Raw genomic sequence first — 18,386 nt, forward strand, 5'->3', positions numbered from 1 at the left:
ATAGATTCTGCAGATGATGGATTAGAATTTTCACTTAGAATCAATGTAATCTCCAATAGACCAAGAAGAGTAGCAGACCACAATGCAAGCAATGTTAAAATATATAATTATTAAAATGACAATGAAATACATGAATCATAAAGACTACATTCTAATGAAAACCACATGAACCGCTTGTCAATCTTCTATAAATAAACTTAAGTCTTATTACCTCAGTATCTGATTTGTTTGCTGCTGCCCATTTTAATATAAATGATTGAAGTTCTTTAATATATTATTTTGTTTTGTTTGACGATGGTGATTTGATGTGTATTTATAGCTTTTTACTGTTTCAATACTTTTGTATTATTGACTCAACTTTTAAGCGGTTTTGTATTTTAGTTTGTTGTTGGGCTAGGAGTCGAGTCCCCGATGGCAAGTCTTTTTGTATTTGGGCAATCCTGCCACATAGACCCTACTTTTTTTTATATATTTGGCGAAATAAATGATATGATATATGATAACATTAAGTAATTGTTAAATAATAAATAAATGCATAAGAGTAGAATCATTATATTAATTGTTGTATTTGTATATCCACAAAACAAGCTCTTTTTAATGACAAAAGACACTAAAGGATGTTTGATATCTACCACAAGCCAAAATGGCTTCAGAGATGAATCTTAAAATGTTATGTATTTAGTTATCTACAGTGAATAATAATTTTTGTGTAATGATTTTCACTTGTATCTAATAGATTGATCGTAGGTTTAGAATTTTTAAGCTTTGTTCAGGTACTTGTATTTTGGTAATTAAAATAAGCATCATTTTGCCAACTGCTAAGGTACCAGTGATTTCGAATATGAAATTTAAAAGAAAAAGATGCACTGTTGTTTTTTTTTTTTCAATCAGCATGAGACTATGACAAGAAAGCTAATTTTGCATAGCTGTAAAACTAAGCGTTCACCCAAGAGTTCACCGAAGTATGGTTTCAAATTTATGTTTAGCAGAAGCAAATCTTGTGCATTCATGCAGAATTAGTCTTTATTTCCTATTAAAAATCAGAAGATTTATCAAATTCAAAAGAAAAGTGCACGCTCAATTCAGCAATGACTATCTGAAATATAGATGATACTAAAAGCATAAAATCTCTTCCAAGACAATCTGTCTGCCCAGAGTGTCAATTGAATTCATTCTTTGTTGACAGACAGTAAAACAAGCTATTGTTGTACTGCTACATAAACCTAACACACATGAAAGAATTAATACCGGTATTTGTATATTTCAATAAGTTATTCTAACTCAAATTTAACTCAAAATTTGAATAAGTCAAAAAAAATTGTAGGTAGTTGTGCCAAAGGAATGCTTATTTTAAAGCAAGATAACAATTAAACAGGAATTCTATTACGATAAATCTGCACAAGTAGAACATTTTGAAACTACATTGCCAAAATTGATAAAAGTAATGATGAAAATTATCAACTTATCAAAAATACTATATAATGTTTAATAATAATAATTTATTTTTGTTTAGTGCCAATAAACAATAAGTTATTTTCACAGCCCTTTTACACAATGATGGGATACGTCAGTAGCAATTTTTATATAACTTTTAATTCATATATATATATATATATATATATATACTGTATATATATATATATATATATATATTTAAATTCATTTTAATTATTAATAAAACATTTGTATGAATAAATAAGTTTTTAGACAGCATTTAAAACATTTCACTGTGATACACTCAGTAATATCCCTGGGAAGCTTGTTCCACAGGATTGGCCCGCGAACAAGAAAGCACTTTCACCGTACAATTTGGTTTGGATCATAGAAAGTGCGATGACACTCGCTATTAACGCATGAGTGATGTGATGTAATCTGGTGCCAGTCGGTGTTTGGCATTGACCATGACAAGAAGGACCTTGTAGACGAGCCAACTACATGATTGTCTGTAACTGCTGTAATATTGTTGATATACTTCGTGGCCTCACTCACTAGTCTGGTGGCGGTATTCTGTCTATGCAATCTTCTGGCAAGACAGAAAGTAGACTGTTGCAGTAATCTAGTTTAGACAGAATATATGGATGAGCTTTTCATGAGATGGTTTGTCCAGAAAAACTTTCTGAGGCGACTGAGGTTACATTGTCCCTAGACAACTCATACCTGTCGGATTACAGATAAATTATTGTGAAAACTAAGAAAAAGTGGCCCGAAAATCTTTATCCTGTCCTGTTTGTTCAAAATTTAACATAGAATTGCAGACAATTTGCCCCAAACACGGTTGGGAGAGAAGGACAATCGGATCCATATTCAAAATACCATATGGTACTTATATCTTGCACTCAAGGCAAATGATTGGTAGTGCTACGGAAATTGTTAATTTACTACTGAATTCTGAAGATATAAAAAGTTACTGAAATGCATTTTACGAACTTGAGAAGTCTGGTCTAGGCTGCTACAAATAGCAGATGCTTTGAAATCTAAATCTGTATCCAATTTACGCAGAAATCGAGATTGTATGACCTTCTGTAATACTGGATAATAATGTTGGATGCAGAGACCACTGATATTGCATGGTGATCAGAAGACTTATCTGTGGCAATGGTGACAAATCTTACTAAATCATCTGCACTACCTATGATAATGAGGTTTAAGGGCATGGCCTCGCTCGTGGGTCTGCGTGTTGATTTACTGGTGCGGATTTTCCAACTCCAGAAACTTCAGGAAATTCATGGTTTTGGTAGACTTTGTATTGTCAATGTGAAAGTTGAAGTCTGGTAATCAGAAGGTGTCCTGAGGCAAATGTTAGTTTTTCAAGTAAGGACAAGAATTCCTCCATCAATGGCCTGCTGTAGAGTGGTTGGCTTTAGACGGTGGTGGTCTATAGATGATCAACAGTCGTACTAGGTCACAACCACATGTATCTTGTTTGACATTGTCTCTTATTAGCCAGGAAATTTGAGAAAAGGTTAGAGCATCGATGCACATGCAGCCTCAGTATATTAAAAATTTTAATGTTATAATTATGTTTGTGTGTATTAAAGCCAGTAGACAAATATTGTACATTTATAATCACAATGCAAATGAATTTAAAGCTTGACCCTGGTATCACTACACCTGATGAAGCATGAAGCATTAATTGGGGCAAAAATTTGTAAATAAAAATTTATTGTTTAAGGCCACGATTTCTGTTTGACAATGATGTACACAATACACAAATTTCACCCAAATATGTGGAATAAAAAGTGCATTTTGTGTCTCGAGTTAAAGTAGATTCACACCGAATATGAATTCACAGAGCATTCACTTGCAGTGAAGTACAACATCAGAAAGTATTTTCACACAATGATACAAAGAATTCCATGAACCATACAGCTGAACTGTCAGACAATCAGACAATAACCTTCATGTTGATATTTCCATTGCTTTAGAAATAAAATTTCAAAAGAACATTTTTGTAGTGCAATGTACCATAGAATAATTAAGCACCTAATAATAATAATTAATACCTGACTGAAGATACTTATTTCATGAATACAAAGAATGCTGTTTACATAACTAGTTTTTTTTAGGTATAAATACATTCCACTGCCTTAATAACAGCCACCCTAGTCTAGGTACCTGAAATCAGTGGAAGGTCCGAAAGCAAACAGATATAGAACATTTTGTCTGCAAATGTGAGGTTTTGTTCCTAAATTTAAGTTGAGTAAAAGAGTGCTACAAAAACTAATTTTGCTATAAGAGCAAGGTACAGTAAGTTCAAAATTTATTTCTACAGTATTTATAATAGTGCATTATTATGTTTCTAGATAGAATTTGGTGAATGTATTATGTACGTATAAGTTTAATCTTTGTTGTTAATAGTATTTTGTAATTGATTCTTATTTTTGTAAATCTATTGTTAATATAAAGTTTTCATATCTTTTTTATTCTTTCTACATCACACATTTTTGATTTCTCCATTTTCACAAGTTTTCTTTTTAAGAATTAATAATTAGGTTTATGGATAAATAAACAACAAATACTAAACACTGGTGTATTCAAGGCAATTCAACAGAAGGACGCACATCTCGGGACATCAAAGGTTATAACTCTGGCATCGACATTCTAGGCGCATGTGTATCCCTACACGCTGAACGTCACAAAAACCATAGCAACCAGACCATAAACCGTCAATGTATGTGACGAATTACCCACGCGCGTGTTAGTTGCCATGATAATCGCACGTCGTGCGGTGATTATAAAGGCTTAATGATATTTTGCACTAACATTAGACTGAAAATATATTCTTCATTTCAACATTAATTTTACCAAAATTGTGGTGAATTGTCGTTCATGAGACTCACTTCAAAGAAAAAATTAATAAATGTTCCGTATGTACTCAAATGTTCGTTCTCGGCACCTTATGCCAACATTGTCAAAATGACAGATTAATGTTACATAAGAACATGAAATTTTATAAAATTCGTAAATTTTAAATTGCTATAACTTTTCATTTTCTTGGTCAATTTTTACAAATCAAATTGCAGTTTATAGAAGCATTTAACAAGCTCGCGGTAAAACAAAATCAGATGTAACAGACATTGCGAAGTACCCAAAATTAATAAAATAAAAACTAACACCATAAAACGAATGGCACGCATAGACTAATAATTGACGGCTGTACTCGCAACTAGTATCGGATTGTCGATGCCACAGTAAAGATCAAAGGACTGTACGCACGCGCTATGTTCAAGAACGGAGATGTGCGTCCTTCTGTTGAATTACCTTGGTGTATTTTAGTGTAGGAACTTGGTTTTTGTTGATAACAAAAAATAGCTATAATTAATACTCAATGTCTAGGTGCTCATGCAATAATGCCTGAGTTAAAATAATTAAAGGAACATAGAGAAGACAATACATGTCCCAAACCAAGAAACAAGTTGCTATTAGTCTGGGATTTAGTATTTCAACATTTTATTGGGCCATTATAAGCTGTTCCCAATTTTATAGATGTCAGAAAGTACAATGTACTGTATTTATGAAATCTGCAAATTTGGACCAAACATGGACCAAATAATTAAATAGTTGCAACCTATGATTGCTTCAAAGAATATGCATGAAACCATGAAGATTATTTTTTCCTCTATGAGGTTGAGTGTAATATTACATGAAATTAATTTTTACATTGTAAATTTAATTTATAAGAAACATTATTATAATACCAATTGTACTGCCACAAATAAATCTAGATCTAGTTTTCCCAAAAACACATACTGCTGCATTCCACACTAATTTCACCACTAATAAAAAAGATCTCAATATAGTAAAGTTCATGTTAGTTAATTTTAAAACTATCAGCTGCACAGGTCCTAAACAAGTAATCCCATCTTGATATCTGTGGTACATTTGGTAGTGTATGCTCAACACAATTAAATCCGTACCCTTTTAATTTCAGCAGCAGCACTCACATTCAACTGACCAATGCAACTACTCAATTTTTCATGTACATATACACACATAAATATTCATTATTTACGTTAATAAGAATTTAATTTTATCTGTCCGTTTTCAAGAGTGCAAAAACTTGAATTTTTAAGAACTTGAGTCAATAAAAAGACACCTCAGAAGTTGGTAAAGCTCATTTCCTGCTACCTAGGAATCAAACTTTTCCCAGGAGGACCCCATACCTCCTTTCTATATAGCTAGGTTCATATGGGATTATAGCCAGATGAAGTAGCTGATCTACTTGCCAAGTTAATTGGATTAAATCCACTAATCGCGTTCGACGTTAAGGTTTAGAGCGAGATATTTTGACTACCAGAAATTCGGAAAACACATCATTAGACAGGAAGTACAATCGCATGGTGGGCAATTACTGTTGATTTTCGTGCGACTAGTTTATGCTAGATCGAGACTATAGGCGTAAGCTATAGGCCTGGCCTAGGTCTCGGCGGTTGATTAGACTGGCCGAGGAGTCCAGCTGGAGGGTTTACACTGGTTTTTCTCCCAAGTATTTCGTTTAGTGCGTGGTAGTGTGGGCATGCTGATTTTGGGTCATCCCTTATTACATTGGCCGACCCCTTGCCCGTCCCACGAATAAAAACGTCTCTCACAGCCTTGTGTTCTGCTCTTAGATTTTTCAACTTTGTCACAACAATTGCCGATGTTATGCTATTGTGGCCTATGTCCCGCATTCTCTCTGCTATCCTTTCGTGGACACCAGCCTTCTGACGATACAATTTATCTTCAACTTTTTCGGCGATTTCTGGCTCCCTCCCGATATCTATTAAATATTCCTGCGCATACGTCCAGAGATGCCATTTCTTTACTGACTTTTCGGCCATCATTTGCAAAATAAGACTTGTTGAAATTAAAGTACACAGATCAGGGAGACTGCGTCAATTCTGAATGGTGTTTATGACAGTAACTAAAAAACGCGCTAACCAGCGAGCATGGAAGGTCACTTTGCTTCAATTTGATTGGTGTATTCGTGACCTATGGCCACCCGCTGTTTAATTGTTTACTGGCTTTAGGCTGGATTAAGAAGTTAGTCGACATAAATTTACTCGACGGGCTTAGTCGAGTTGTGGCCTTCATCTCGCCTTACTTGAGCGGTCATACTCAAACTTATGGCGAGATCATCTAGCTCATCCACTAAAATTATCTCGCCATAGTTGGATATGAACGGGGCTTATGAGATTTTGGTGAAAAAATGTGACCCCAATCCCACTATGTAAACCCAGATCGACCCATGGCATTCATCCAGTATCATGTAGCACCTGTGAGTTTTTCCCAAGAGAATTGTAAATAAAACTGACCGTTTATTGAAGAAGGCTGGTAATTGTTCGCTTCTATTTCTTTCTCATGAATATTTTCATGACTTCTACTACTCTTAGAGTTTATGTTTACAATGTATCAAAATAGTAAATTAATAAGTTATTAATTAATAATTATAAAAGTCAATATACATAAAAGTTCCATACGAATAGACCTGAGAGATTCTAATGTAAAATAAATAATGAAATAATGAATTAAAGCAGTGATGAATTTAAGGAGAGGCCCAGCTTCCACCGCTTAAATTTTTCTAAATTTAACAAAAATTGAGAAATAAAAAATTCTACTCAAATTTAAGTCTAAGAGTGCCATTTCCGGACATCCAGAGGTGCCATAGTCATTAATTTTCTTAAACTCGGTCCAAAACATGGTGGGGCTGAAGTAGACAGACCGTCCATTTGTGAAAGTTCTTCTCTGAGCCCCCATCTATTTCAAATTTCTGGATCCAACACTGTAAACTTTGATACCTATGTTATAAATCTTTCTAGAATGTTTGAATAAAGGAAGGACTAGCCTTTCCTTGGTGGGTTGTTTAATTTTTCAGGTGATCAACACGGTCAATATTCTTGGAGAGAGTCTAATAATGTAGGTTTTTGGGATTTTTCTACGGGTAAACGACTGGATATCCAGACTGTGTGAGGAACTAATTCCACAATGGATCTTGCTTATTGCTAGATCAGCATAATTATATTATACTCTAGTATAGGTCATACAGTGGCAATTTCAGTACTCATTACAGAAGTGAGCAGTCATTTGAAACAGTAAATATCCCAAGAATGAACAATGTTTATAGTTAGAATCATTACAATGTGGCAGTTTTGACAGATTCAAATTTTTTCTCCTCTAATTTCTATAAAATGTACAGGTACTTTATTCCAAATTCGTTCTCAAATAGGGCCCCAGAATAAGAGCATAAACCAATAAAAAATGAAACCAACAAGAAGCTTTACCTTTGACTGGATTGGTCCAGTGAAAAAGAACAATACACTTTAAATTAATACATTTAAAAAAAAATTATTTTGTTGCAGAATGAAGACGTCTCAGAGTCAACATCTTTGGTTGGTGATCTTCATTGCACTTGTAGTTCCACCATCAACAGCTCAAGATTTGATAACGTCTAATCAGTGCTTTGGAATATCCAGAGGTAAACAGTTTACCATAGCATTCATTGAAAACCTGACCGATAGGAATATTGCAAGTAGACGACTCTTCATTTTAGTGGTAGCATTTAGTGACCAACAAACTGAAGTCACAATTAGCAGTAAGCACCCAGTAGCTGGCATGCCATTCCAAGAGACTTTCATGATTGAGGCCCGTGGTTTTAAGCGAACAACCATTCCTTCTGCATATATGTTGTCTGGTACAGGGAGAAGCTTAAAAGCAATCAAGGTTTCAGCATCTAGCGACGTGTCTGTCTACGGTCTTATGTATCAACATTTTTCAACAGATGGCTTTCTCGGCATACCCATAACAAATCTTGGTACTCAGTACGTAGTGGTGACGTTTCAAGACCGACCTGAAGCATCACAGTTTGCAGTAATTGGGACTCAGGATTCTACAACAGTTCATGTTACCTTACGTGACACCGTTTCATTTGAAGGTCAAACCTACAATCAAGGTGACGTGTTGACGATTATGGTGAATGAGTCACAAGTGGTTCAGATCCAGAGTACAAATGACCTATCCGGGAGCATTGTTCAAAGTGACAAATCTGTGGCAGTATTTAGCGGCAACGAGTGCGTAAATATACCAGGTTCATACTGTGACACACTTATAGAGCAGTTGGTACCCATCAATAGTTGGGGACAGACACACATATACACTGCATCTCAAAACAGCGACACCAATATTTATCGAATTATTGCCTATTTCAGTGGTACGAATGTTACCATTCCTGGAGTTCCAAATCAGATTCTAGACTCAGGTGAATTTTGGGAAGGACGTTTGCATAGTTCAGGTCTTGTTTCATCAAACAAACCTACACTGATGGTGCAGCTGTTATCATCTGTCAATGGTGGAACAGTCGACCCTTCTTTGATACATATTCCATCAGAGGAACAATTTGGATATGTGTTTGGGTTTACAACGCCCCCACATTCGGGAGGGGACTCTGGAGGTTACTTTAATTTCATTAACATTGTCACTAAAAGAGACGCTCGTCAGACAGTGCATCTCAATGGTTCCCCAATCAATGGTACAAATATTCGCGAAAGTAATGTACCCGGTACGGCATATTCATTAATTACCTTACAGCTACCTAAAGGAGAAGGGGTTTACTATGTTGAACAAACTGATCCACTTGCATCACCATTATCCGTCATTGTCTATGGATACGAAAATGATGAATCATATGGGTATGCAGCTGGGTTGTCTCTTCCAAACAATAAACAGCTCCTGAGTTTCACACCATACTATTTCCGAGAGATGGGTGGAGAAACTCTTACAATTACTGTACCCTGTCTTGAAACCAACTCTATAGCACATCAGAGTGCAATGTGCAAATTTGACACTGGTATCGGAGATGTACTTGTGCCTGGAGACCGCGTTGACCCTTATATTGTCAGCTGTATCACTCCTACCTTCTACAAGAATGGACTGACACACGTGTCTGTCTCACTTGATGATGGCAACACGTTCCCTTACTCTGGCATTGTCTACGTAGCATCGCAAGAAGACTTAGGGCAACTTCTGACTGTTAAACAGGAAAATTGGGAAGAAAGAGGTGAGGTTATCGATCTCACAGTGCGCGATCCCATTATTTTATCATGGGATCCTGAAATCATGGGTAAAGACGTAACGGAAGTTGATGTCATGATTCAAGACTCGGATATTAACAACAACGACTTTCCAGTTTTGATGGAAGATATCACTCTTATGAAAAAGGTCCCAAACACCGGTAGCGTCATCATCCCTACATCGGTTCTAGCTTCACATCTGGGTAATGCAATAAAAAGAGGAAAAGACTTGTCGAATGTAGCATTTCACATAAAACGTGTCGGGAAAGCTGTCACTTCATTTGTGAGTAAGGTGTATTCGAAAATAACCCTACTAATCAAATCAAGTCTTGATAGTCTTTGTACAGATTACACCAAGATATTGAGTGATGTTCCAAAGGATGTTCCTGCCTGCCCATGTACTTTAGCTCAGGCTAATGCGAATTCTGACTTCGAAATATCAAATTTTTGGAATTCTTTCTTTCACAAAGGGGCTGAGAACTGCATCAGATCAACAACATCAACCCCATCAGGCTCTGGCCAACAGTGCTGTTACGGAACAGATGGTAACATCTTAGTCGGACCTCCGGGTGGAGGAACTGCTGACAGATACAGTCCAGTGGATAACTTCTGGCGCCATCAAAAGTATGACGTTCTACCGTATATTGCCTGCTGCAAATTATCAAAAAACTGCGATAAATACTATAAAACCCGGCCATCAGATGATTGCTCAGATTATGACCCACCTAGACCAGCAGGAGGTATGGGAGACCCTCACGTAACAACTCTTGACGGTAAGAAATTCACTTTCAATGGAGCTGGGGAATTCCTGATGGCGTCTTCCAAATTATACAATTTGATCTTCCAAGCTCGTATGGAGGTGTATCTTGACACCCTGGCCACTGTTTACACAGCATTTGTTATTCATACCAATAACTCGGCGAAAGTCCAGGTGCAGATGTCAAATATCAATGAGACACTGGTTCTTATCGATGGTGAGCCTTTGCGGCTATCTTCCAGTCCACTTAAAGTTCATTATCTAAATGGGGTGCGCGTAAGTGCGAACGACGATTTATCTGAAATTAGGTTCGTTTTTAATGTTGGTATTGCTGTTATCATCTACGTAAACTCCGAAGTCATGTCTTTTATTGCTCAACTTGATACAAGGTTCAATGGTCAAGTCAAGGGACTTCTTGGTAATCTGAATGGAGAACCGCACGATGATCTTCAGTTTCCAAATGGTACCATCATGAACAGTAATTCTTCTCTACAGAAACTCCATGAATACGGTCTAGAATGGCTCGTGGCTTCAGAGGACTCAATCTTCACATACATATCACCTTATGACTACACTACGTACTATTTCCCGGAATTTACTCCAACTTTCGACGTCCCTGATCTTGATGTTGTTAGTCAGGAAATCAAAGATTTGTGTGGCGATTCCTTTGAATGCCTGTTTGATGCAGTGACGACCGGCAGCCTGACATTCGCAAACAATACCCGAGTGGTGTTAGCTACCCTGGATATCATTCAAAAATCCTCTGTCAAAATTATTAGCTGTGGTTTTCCGGGAGATGTAGAGAATGGTCAAATGTTTGGACATGTGTATCTGGTGAACTCAACCGTGGAGGTCTCTTGTGAGAGTGGTTACGTCTTAGAAGGCTCCTCTAGCCTAACCTGTCATGAGGATGGCCGTTGGTCCACTGATCTTCCTCGATGTGAAAGCTCTGGTAAAGGCTTAACAATTATATTGGCAATTGTTATCAGCACATTGATCATTCTTGCTGCTGCTTGTGTTGCAATTGTCATTTGCTTGAGGAAAAAATAGCCTTGTGGCTTCATGCCAACCAGCTAGCAAAATATGAGCCACCAGTTAGAAGTTTTTTTTTTAAATTTTTTTTTATTTCTTCATATCACATTTACAAAACATACAGATGTAATAAAGGTGAAAGGAATGAACGGTAATGCTTAAACCAAAAACATATTTGAAAAATAATACTGTAACAATTTAAAGTAAGTTAAAAAATTTGGACCATTCTGCATCGAAAATTGTATGCTTTTCTTTCTGTATAGCCACTTATCTTAAAACACTTAGGCCTAAATGATTTTAAGGTACAAATTTAGTGCTCTGATATTTGGAATATTATTAATATTAATTGTTAGAAGTTCTTTTATATTTTTTTAAAATTTTTAAAATTTCTTCATATCACTTTCACAAGACATAGATATAATAAGGGTGAAAGGAATGCACGGTAAAGCTTAAACCAACAACATATTTGAAAAATAATACAGTAACAATTTAAAATAAATTTTAAAATTTTGCCCATTCTGCATCAAAAATTTTTTGCTTTTCTTTCTGTATAGCCACGTATCTTTAAACATTTAGGCCTAAATAATTTTTAAGGTACAAATTTAGTGCTCTGATATTTGGAATCGTTTTGCCTACTCTGTATTTATAAATTATGTAATTTATAATAATAATAATAGTACTTACTGAAAAATTTTGTTCAATATCACAGAATAAAATGGACTCTAAAATGAAAGATATATTTCTAAACGCTTTTGATACTTTCCGTTCAATATGTATCCATATTAGTTGAACATATTTACAATTAAAGAACAAGTGAGGAATCGTTTCAGGTACGACAAAAGTACATTTCTCATTCCGAGATATTCCAACTTTACATACATTTCCACAAATACATTTGTGGAAATTATTCTGTGATTTATCCTGTATTGGAACCACTGTAGATTATTTTCCCCTCAACATTTAAAAGGCAGGATATACATGCATTTCAATTCCTCAATTGTCTTATTTATCTCGATTTTTTCTTTCCATTTTATCATGCTTTTTGGTATAATAAAGTCTAAAGAAACAATTTTGTTATAAAAATGCTTACATCCCTTTGAGAGGCTTTAACAAGCATATTGATATGAATGCAATACAGTGCCATCCCAAAGACAAATAATTTAGCTAACTAGAAATTGCAAATTGCAAGTGAAGTGCTGCGAAGTACAACTGCATATAAATGTTCTTCGAACAAAATTATTTATGCGAGTCAAATGAAAATAATGAATAATAAAAATATAACAAATAATATGAGACACGACCCATTGTCTATAATTAGAACACTTCTCATTGGGTAACCCAAAGTCGTAATTTTTCATTTTTGTCAAAAAGTGTCGATAGTGGTGAATTATGGTTTAGGTTTTTTTTAATAAAGTTTCAAAAATGTCTATGTATGTGGAAAATGTAGTTACAATTTTTATTTTGAAGACTGCATGGTCTAACAAGTGTACATTTTTTTTATGGGGCAAGTTTCCAAGGGCGGGTTTTCTAGGGGCGAGTTGACTGCCAAAGAGTGTTGCCAAAGTGCCAGCCAGCGTGTTATTTGATCACAAGTGCGAGACATCGCAAGTGTGAGCTAGCCAGCGAGCCATGACGTCACGACAATAGATACAAGACGTTACTTGAGTTGTGCGAGGTATCGGCTGAGATTTGTGGAGTACAATTCAAAAAACAACTATAGATCTAATAATGAATTATTGTAATGTTAAATAGACAATGTTAGCTATCAACAATAGACAATGTTAGCGACGTTGTTTTTCATTGGGACCTTCGTCCCTTCAAGGCTAGGCCTATACCATCCTAGCTAGTCTAGGCCTAGAGTAGGATAAGGCTAGCGCGACATGCAGACGTTGGTACGTGTTGGTTAGTCTACAAACGTCGCCTAAAGTAATTGATTTTACCCGGCAGAACGAAAGAAGGAAACTCCGCTTTTCAGTCGTCTTAGGCCCCTGTTTTTTGACAAACAATGACCTTTCAGAGGTCAAATTGCTGTCAAGAATATGAATTGGCTGCTTCGCAGCAATTAAACTGACCTACACTGAAATAAAATAACACCAACCAATATAAAGTACTGTAAGTACTGGTATAGGTAAACATATTATCCCCTGCCACATTTCCAACCTAATAATCATTTTAAAAGTTAAAACATTGTGGGATAAGTCAATATAATCCAGAATTACTGTATTTTGTTCTGTTTTATGAGACATGGAAACATTGTATGGACAGGTCTCTTCTCCCCGCTTATTACTGTCAGCTGAAAAAAACAATCCATAACCATGGGCAACTGACGACTAGCGATTTTCAGATGCTGGTTGCCAAAGGTCAGTTGGTCGCAAGGGTCACATTAGCATTCGCTTTAGGGATAACATTTATTAAAACTATTATAAACTTATTTTATAATATGCATGTTTATTTCTTGATGAATAAAGAATCTTAAAAAATGAAGGTGTTGACAATTGCTTACCTATTGATACCTGTTTAGTATGTTTCTTTTTTCATAACAGTTGAGCCATCACCTAGGTTGAACTTCTTCCACTTCAGTCACAGCAAATAGTGTGAATATGAGGGTGCTTGAGAAACTTCTTGTAAGCCTTCTAACTTGTGTGATGCCTTTGCCTTATTGTGTACAAAAAATATTAAGATCTAAAATTACTAAATTTAACAATATTACAAAAACAAGCTTCAAGTAACATGGAAAAATATCAAGAAATGACAAACAGAAACATTCTTTTTAAACTTAACGTAATAGAGATTTTTCGTTAACCATTCTGAAGTCTCCAAAACAAATTTATCAGCCATCCTTTGCAAATATGAATAAGGTAAATTAACAATTCTATTTATCAAAATGTAGCAAGTAGACCTACAAGTCACATGACTATAAAATAGTAGAGATATGCCATGTGATTTGGAAAATGGAGACAATATGTACTTTCCGATAACAATTGACGCCTCTGAAATGCCTTGAAACACTAATTACCTTAAATACCATTTTTCAACATCTAGACTGATGTGTATCATCCTGAATCTTCATTAGAGTTATAAGCTGAGATGTGGAGAATGTTATAAAACTATACCTAGCTAACTATTAAGTTAATCTTTTTAAAGAATTACCTGTAAAGTAAAACTTGTTTCGGAGGCTTCAAACACTTGTTACCACCATACTTTCTGTTGCTTTTAGTTTTAGAGTTAGAAATATTTTTATAATTTCATCCTATATATATTTGGTTGTGATCGACTAAAATTATTGGAATGAATTTTAATTTCTGGATTGTTTGTTTTACTGGTATACTAGTAACTAGTAATACAGATTGCCATTATTCAAAAACCCAATTAGTATTTATTGTTTTCTAACTCTTGACACTGCAAGAATAATTTATCGAATGATAAAATATTATTGCACACTTTGTTTAGGCTTGAAAACAATTCAGGATATAAACCATCTATATTTAAGTGAAATTTCTCAATACATTGACAAATTATTATGACATGATTTTCTGAATTGTTTTGGAGGCTTCATTTTATGTTAACAACATGTGTTGTTTTAATAAAACACCTATTCACCAACCCCTTATAATGTAATTTGACAGGCCATGCAAAATGTTTTGCAATAAAATCACAAATCCTTGATAAACAAGCAGTTTACAGCACCCCCTCTCAATACGTTGGAAGTTTCTCATCCTACTAAAATCTACATTATCATTTATATACTTTTCGGTACAATTCAAAGCCACTATTCTTCTTTGTACTGTACCTTCTCTTTTTTTGTTTTCTGTACATTAAATGCAGGGCTTACAATAATTAATTATTGATATAGTACCGACATTATAATTATAATAACTCAGGAAAGGCCGCCTATCATGAGGCTGTGAGAACTAGTGTGGGTCCAGATATTTTCTGGAGGGTCGTCCAGAAAGAAAAAAGGGCACATTTATATAAATGACAGAATTTTAATTGATGTGAAGAACTGTCTTGTCTTGTCATAAAAAAAAGGAAATAAATGAAAAAATAAAAGCTGCTGGCAATTTACCAACATCTGTATAAGTATAATTATATATCATTTTCCCTATTACAGAAAGCACTCTGACATCTTGGGTGTGGGGGCGGGGACATCACCACTGCCCAGGAGTATCATATTTCTTTCCATTTAATTATGCGAACTATATATTTACAACAATGAATTTAAATTTTATATAATTCAACAAACGTGAACATACTGTAGTGATCCTTACATTAATAAGATTAACAATTCATGCTTATAATAAATATCATACAGCCCGAGTGAGTTTAACCTAGGCAACCCTTCCTAAAAAGGTACACTTTCTTCATCAAAAAGCTTCTACGAATGGAATGACCTGTTTGAAGCACGAAATCCCAGGGACCGGATTTGACGGTAACGATCGTTTCCGGTACCGTGTGGTTACCATGACCAAGAAGTCTCGGGAAACGAAAAATCATTACCCATGTGTGGCCTAGCCTAGCGTAGTTAGGCCTAGCCAGAATTAGCAAACACTTACCACAATCATAATTTCAGTGGAAAAGTGTTAGCCCATAATCTGAAAATCATAGGTCTATCACAAAAATCTTAGATATAGGCCTAGGCCTAATCGTACCGCGAGAAAATGACTTCTGCGCTAGAACGAAAAAAAATAACAACAAAAGATCACGCCCTCTCTATTGCCTGCTTTACTAGTACTAGTCTTTTTTTAACGTCTTCAATGGAATTACCCATGAATGCGACGACAGTATGAAACACCATAATAATAATAATAATAATAATAATATACTTTATTTAAACACGGAGACACTTGAATCACCCATGGGTGTTTTTCATCAAGGCCGTGCAAGGCCATACATAATTAGAAAAGAAAAAATTATTGAAAACAAAATGAATTAAAGAAAACAACAAAAACATAATATCTTAACTACCAGTGAAACGATCCCCCGCCGGACACCAACCCGGTATTTCTAAGTTTCGGGGATGACAATGGATAAAATCAAAAATTTTATGAAGACTTCGCTTGAAAATATGGAGATTGGAAGAATGTTGAAAACTGGAAACTTGACGTTACCAAAATGGCTTCTCCAAAGAAGAGGAAGACTACAACCTCAGGAGGAGGGAATGTTTCACTAAAAACGTTCAAGAAATGGTACTTTAGTGGTGATTTTAAAGTAGTGGAGACGAATGAAAACATTTTAAGTGAGAAGACGCAAAATTTGCAGTAATTATTACAAGTGAGTTTTGTTTATGATTATAAATTAGACTGTCGATCTTGATTTTGATGAAATCGCCGGCGACAGTAGCCCTGACCTCACCTCCGACGCGGGTTGGTAATAATAAACAGTAAACATTTTTATCCTTGTTGACAATGTTTAATTAATTAATTTATTTATTTATTTATTTGTTACTTATTAATGTGCGTTAAATTTAATTTTATTGTTGTTCCAATGTTTTGTAAAGGTAAATTTTGTCTAAGCCTACAAAATTTGTTTTTACCACACATCACTATTGTTGAAAGAATTAATAAACAAACACTTGTATGGCAATAATGTATGTTTTCTTTTATTTATTTGTTTGATTCCTGAAATAAAAATACAATAAACATAAATACTCTGTAATAGAATCATTGCAGTGATGGGGTTGTAAAACATTGAATGCACTGAAAGCATTGAATTTTCACAGTTAATTGTCTCAAATAAAAATACATTAACATTATTATTAAAGTAGTTAACTTTGTATTTAGGCCTAATTGCAATGCTCTTTGTTCTAATTTGCTATAAAGCAATTATTTATATTTAGTAGTAGTATCAAAATGGATTCCCGTGACTTTTCCATGAACACTGAAAACAGTTTCCGATAGTTTCCCATGATCACAGGGCATGGAAACCAAAAGTAGTTACCCATGATATTTAAAATCCTGTGGCCTGAAATCCTGTAGACTAAACCCAGTACCGTTACGATTTCTAATTGGACGGGAAATCTACTTGTGTTGCATATTGGGCATTTAAAAATTTGCTATCCTGTATAGAATCTCATTGTTAGATGTTCAACTGTTGTAATATTGACTACTAAAAATAATAAAAGATTATATAGTATTTTATGATACATTTTGCAAGTTTAGGGATATAGTTAAAGGGGAAGAGAGAGGGGGGTGGAGTCACCCAGCCTTAAAGTTTTCCAATCAGTATAAACCTAATTTCATGGCTCTCCACCCACACTTAATTAACCCACACTTCCATCCTTAAAATCCACTCTTATTATTTAGAGTATGAATGGGCATAAAAATTAGTTGGAAGGCCAAAGTGAATTTTCAATTTAACACAGAAGGCCAAAACCTAGCTTTGATGTTTCAAGTGTGCTTCCACAAACCTTCATGCACTGCTTTTATGCCATTTGAGCCTCAGTTTTAATATCATTTTTACAGGTGATTAGTGTCGGACCGTAAAAAACGAGAGGTTTTCTATCACTTTGCCCACCTGTGATTTAGAGTTTACCAATGCTATCACCAACCCACCCACCCTTTTTCTTTGGAATGTTAAAATATCTATCACTCACCCTTAGTTTTCTTACAGTGACAACCTTGGTTTAGTTTGGAAATAATTGTTAAGTTTACAAGGTATCAGACAGTATTAAAGTATATTAACTAAACAGTACTGTATGTTAACATGTTTAAAGTCTCAGAAACATGTGCCATTTTTTAACTTAACATTTAGACATTTTATTAATAATACAGTTTTTAAAAACTTTATCTGAATATTATATCATACGTTTGAATCTTCCAAAACCTATGTTATTGTTAACTGAAGTTTCAGAAACATGTTATCCCAAAAATTACATCTTTGGTTTAACAAATGTGATTTCTTTGGAATTTGTAAAGTAACCCTAACTAAAGGTTATCTGTACAATCAAAAGTACTATATAATATGTTTAATAATAATAATAATTTATTTTTGTTTAGTACCAATAAACAATCAGTTATTTTTACAGCCCTTAACAGAATGATTGGATACAGTAG

General features: G+C 34.8%; 1 protein-coding gene across 2 annotated transcripts; it reads left to right on the forward strand.

The window, feature by feature from the left end:
- Positions 1-3,601: 3,601 nt before the first annotated feature.
- LOC117108673 (sushi domain-containing protein 2-like) lies at positions 3,602-12,479 on the forward strand. 2 transcript variants are annotated; one of them, XR_004445395.1, is made up of 3 exons: positions 3,602-3,742; positions 7,839-11,485; positions 11,539-12,479. XR_004445395.1 is itself a non-coding variant. In XM_033250769.1 (2 exons), the coding sequence occupies exon 2, from the start codon at positions 7,840-7,842 to the stop codon at positions 11,350-11,352; it is 3,513 nt and encodes a 1,170-aa protein (XP_033106660.1). In that variant the 5' UTR covers positions 3,602-3,742; position 7,839; the 3' UTR covers positions 11,353-12,479. The 2 variants fall into 2 exon arrangements, 1 of the variants encoding a protein (XP_033106660.1); XM_033250769.1 differs by having other exon boundaries at positions 7,839-12,479.
- Positions 12,480-18,386: the final 5,907 nt, after the last annotated feature.

Source organism: Anneissia japonica, unplaced genomic scaffold (genome assembly GCF_011630105.1).
Source record: "Anneissia japonica isolate Jap-2015-1 unplaced genomic scaffold, ASM1163010v1 scaffold1587_len1432017_cov164, whole genome shotgun sequence".
Classification (NCBI taxonomy): Eukaryota; Metazoa; Echinodermata; class Crinoidea; order Comatulida; family Comatulidae; genus Anneissia; species Anneissia japonica.

Excerpts from the sequence above, each read along its gene's own strand:
- LOC117108673 (XM_033250769.1), top strand. The coding sequence starts at position 7,840 with ATGAAGACGTCTCAGAGTCAACATCTTTGGTTGGTGATCTTCATTGCA.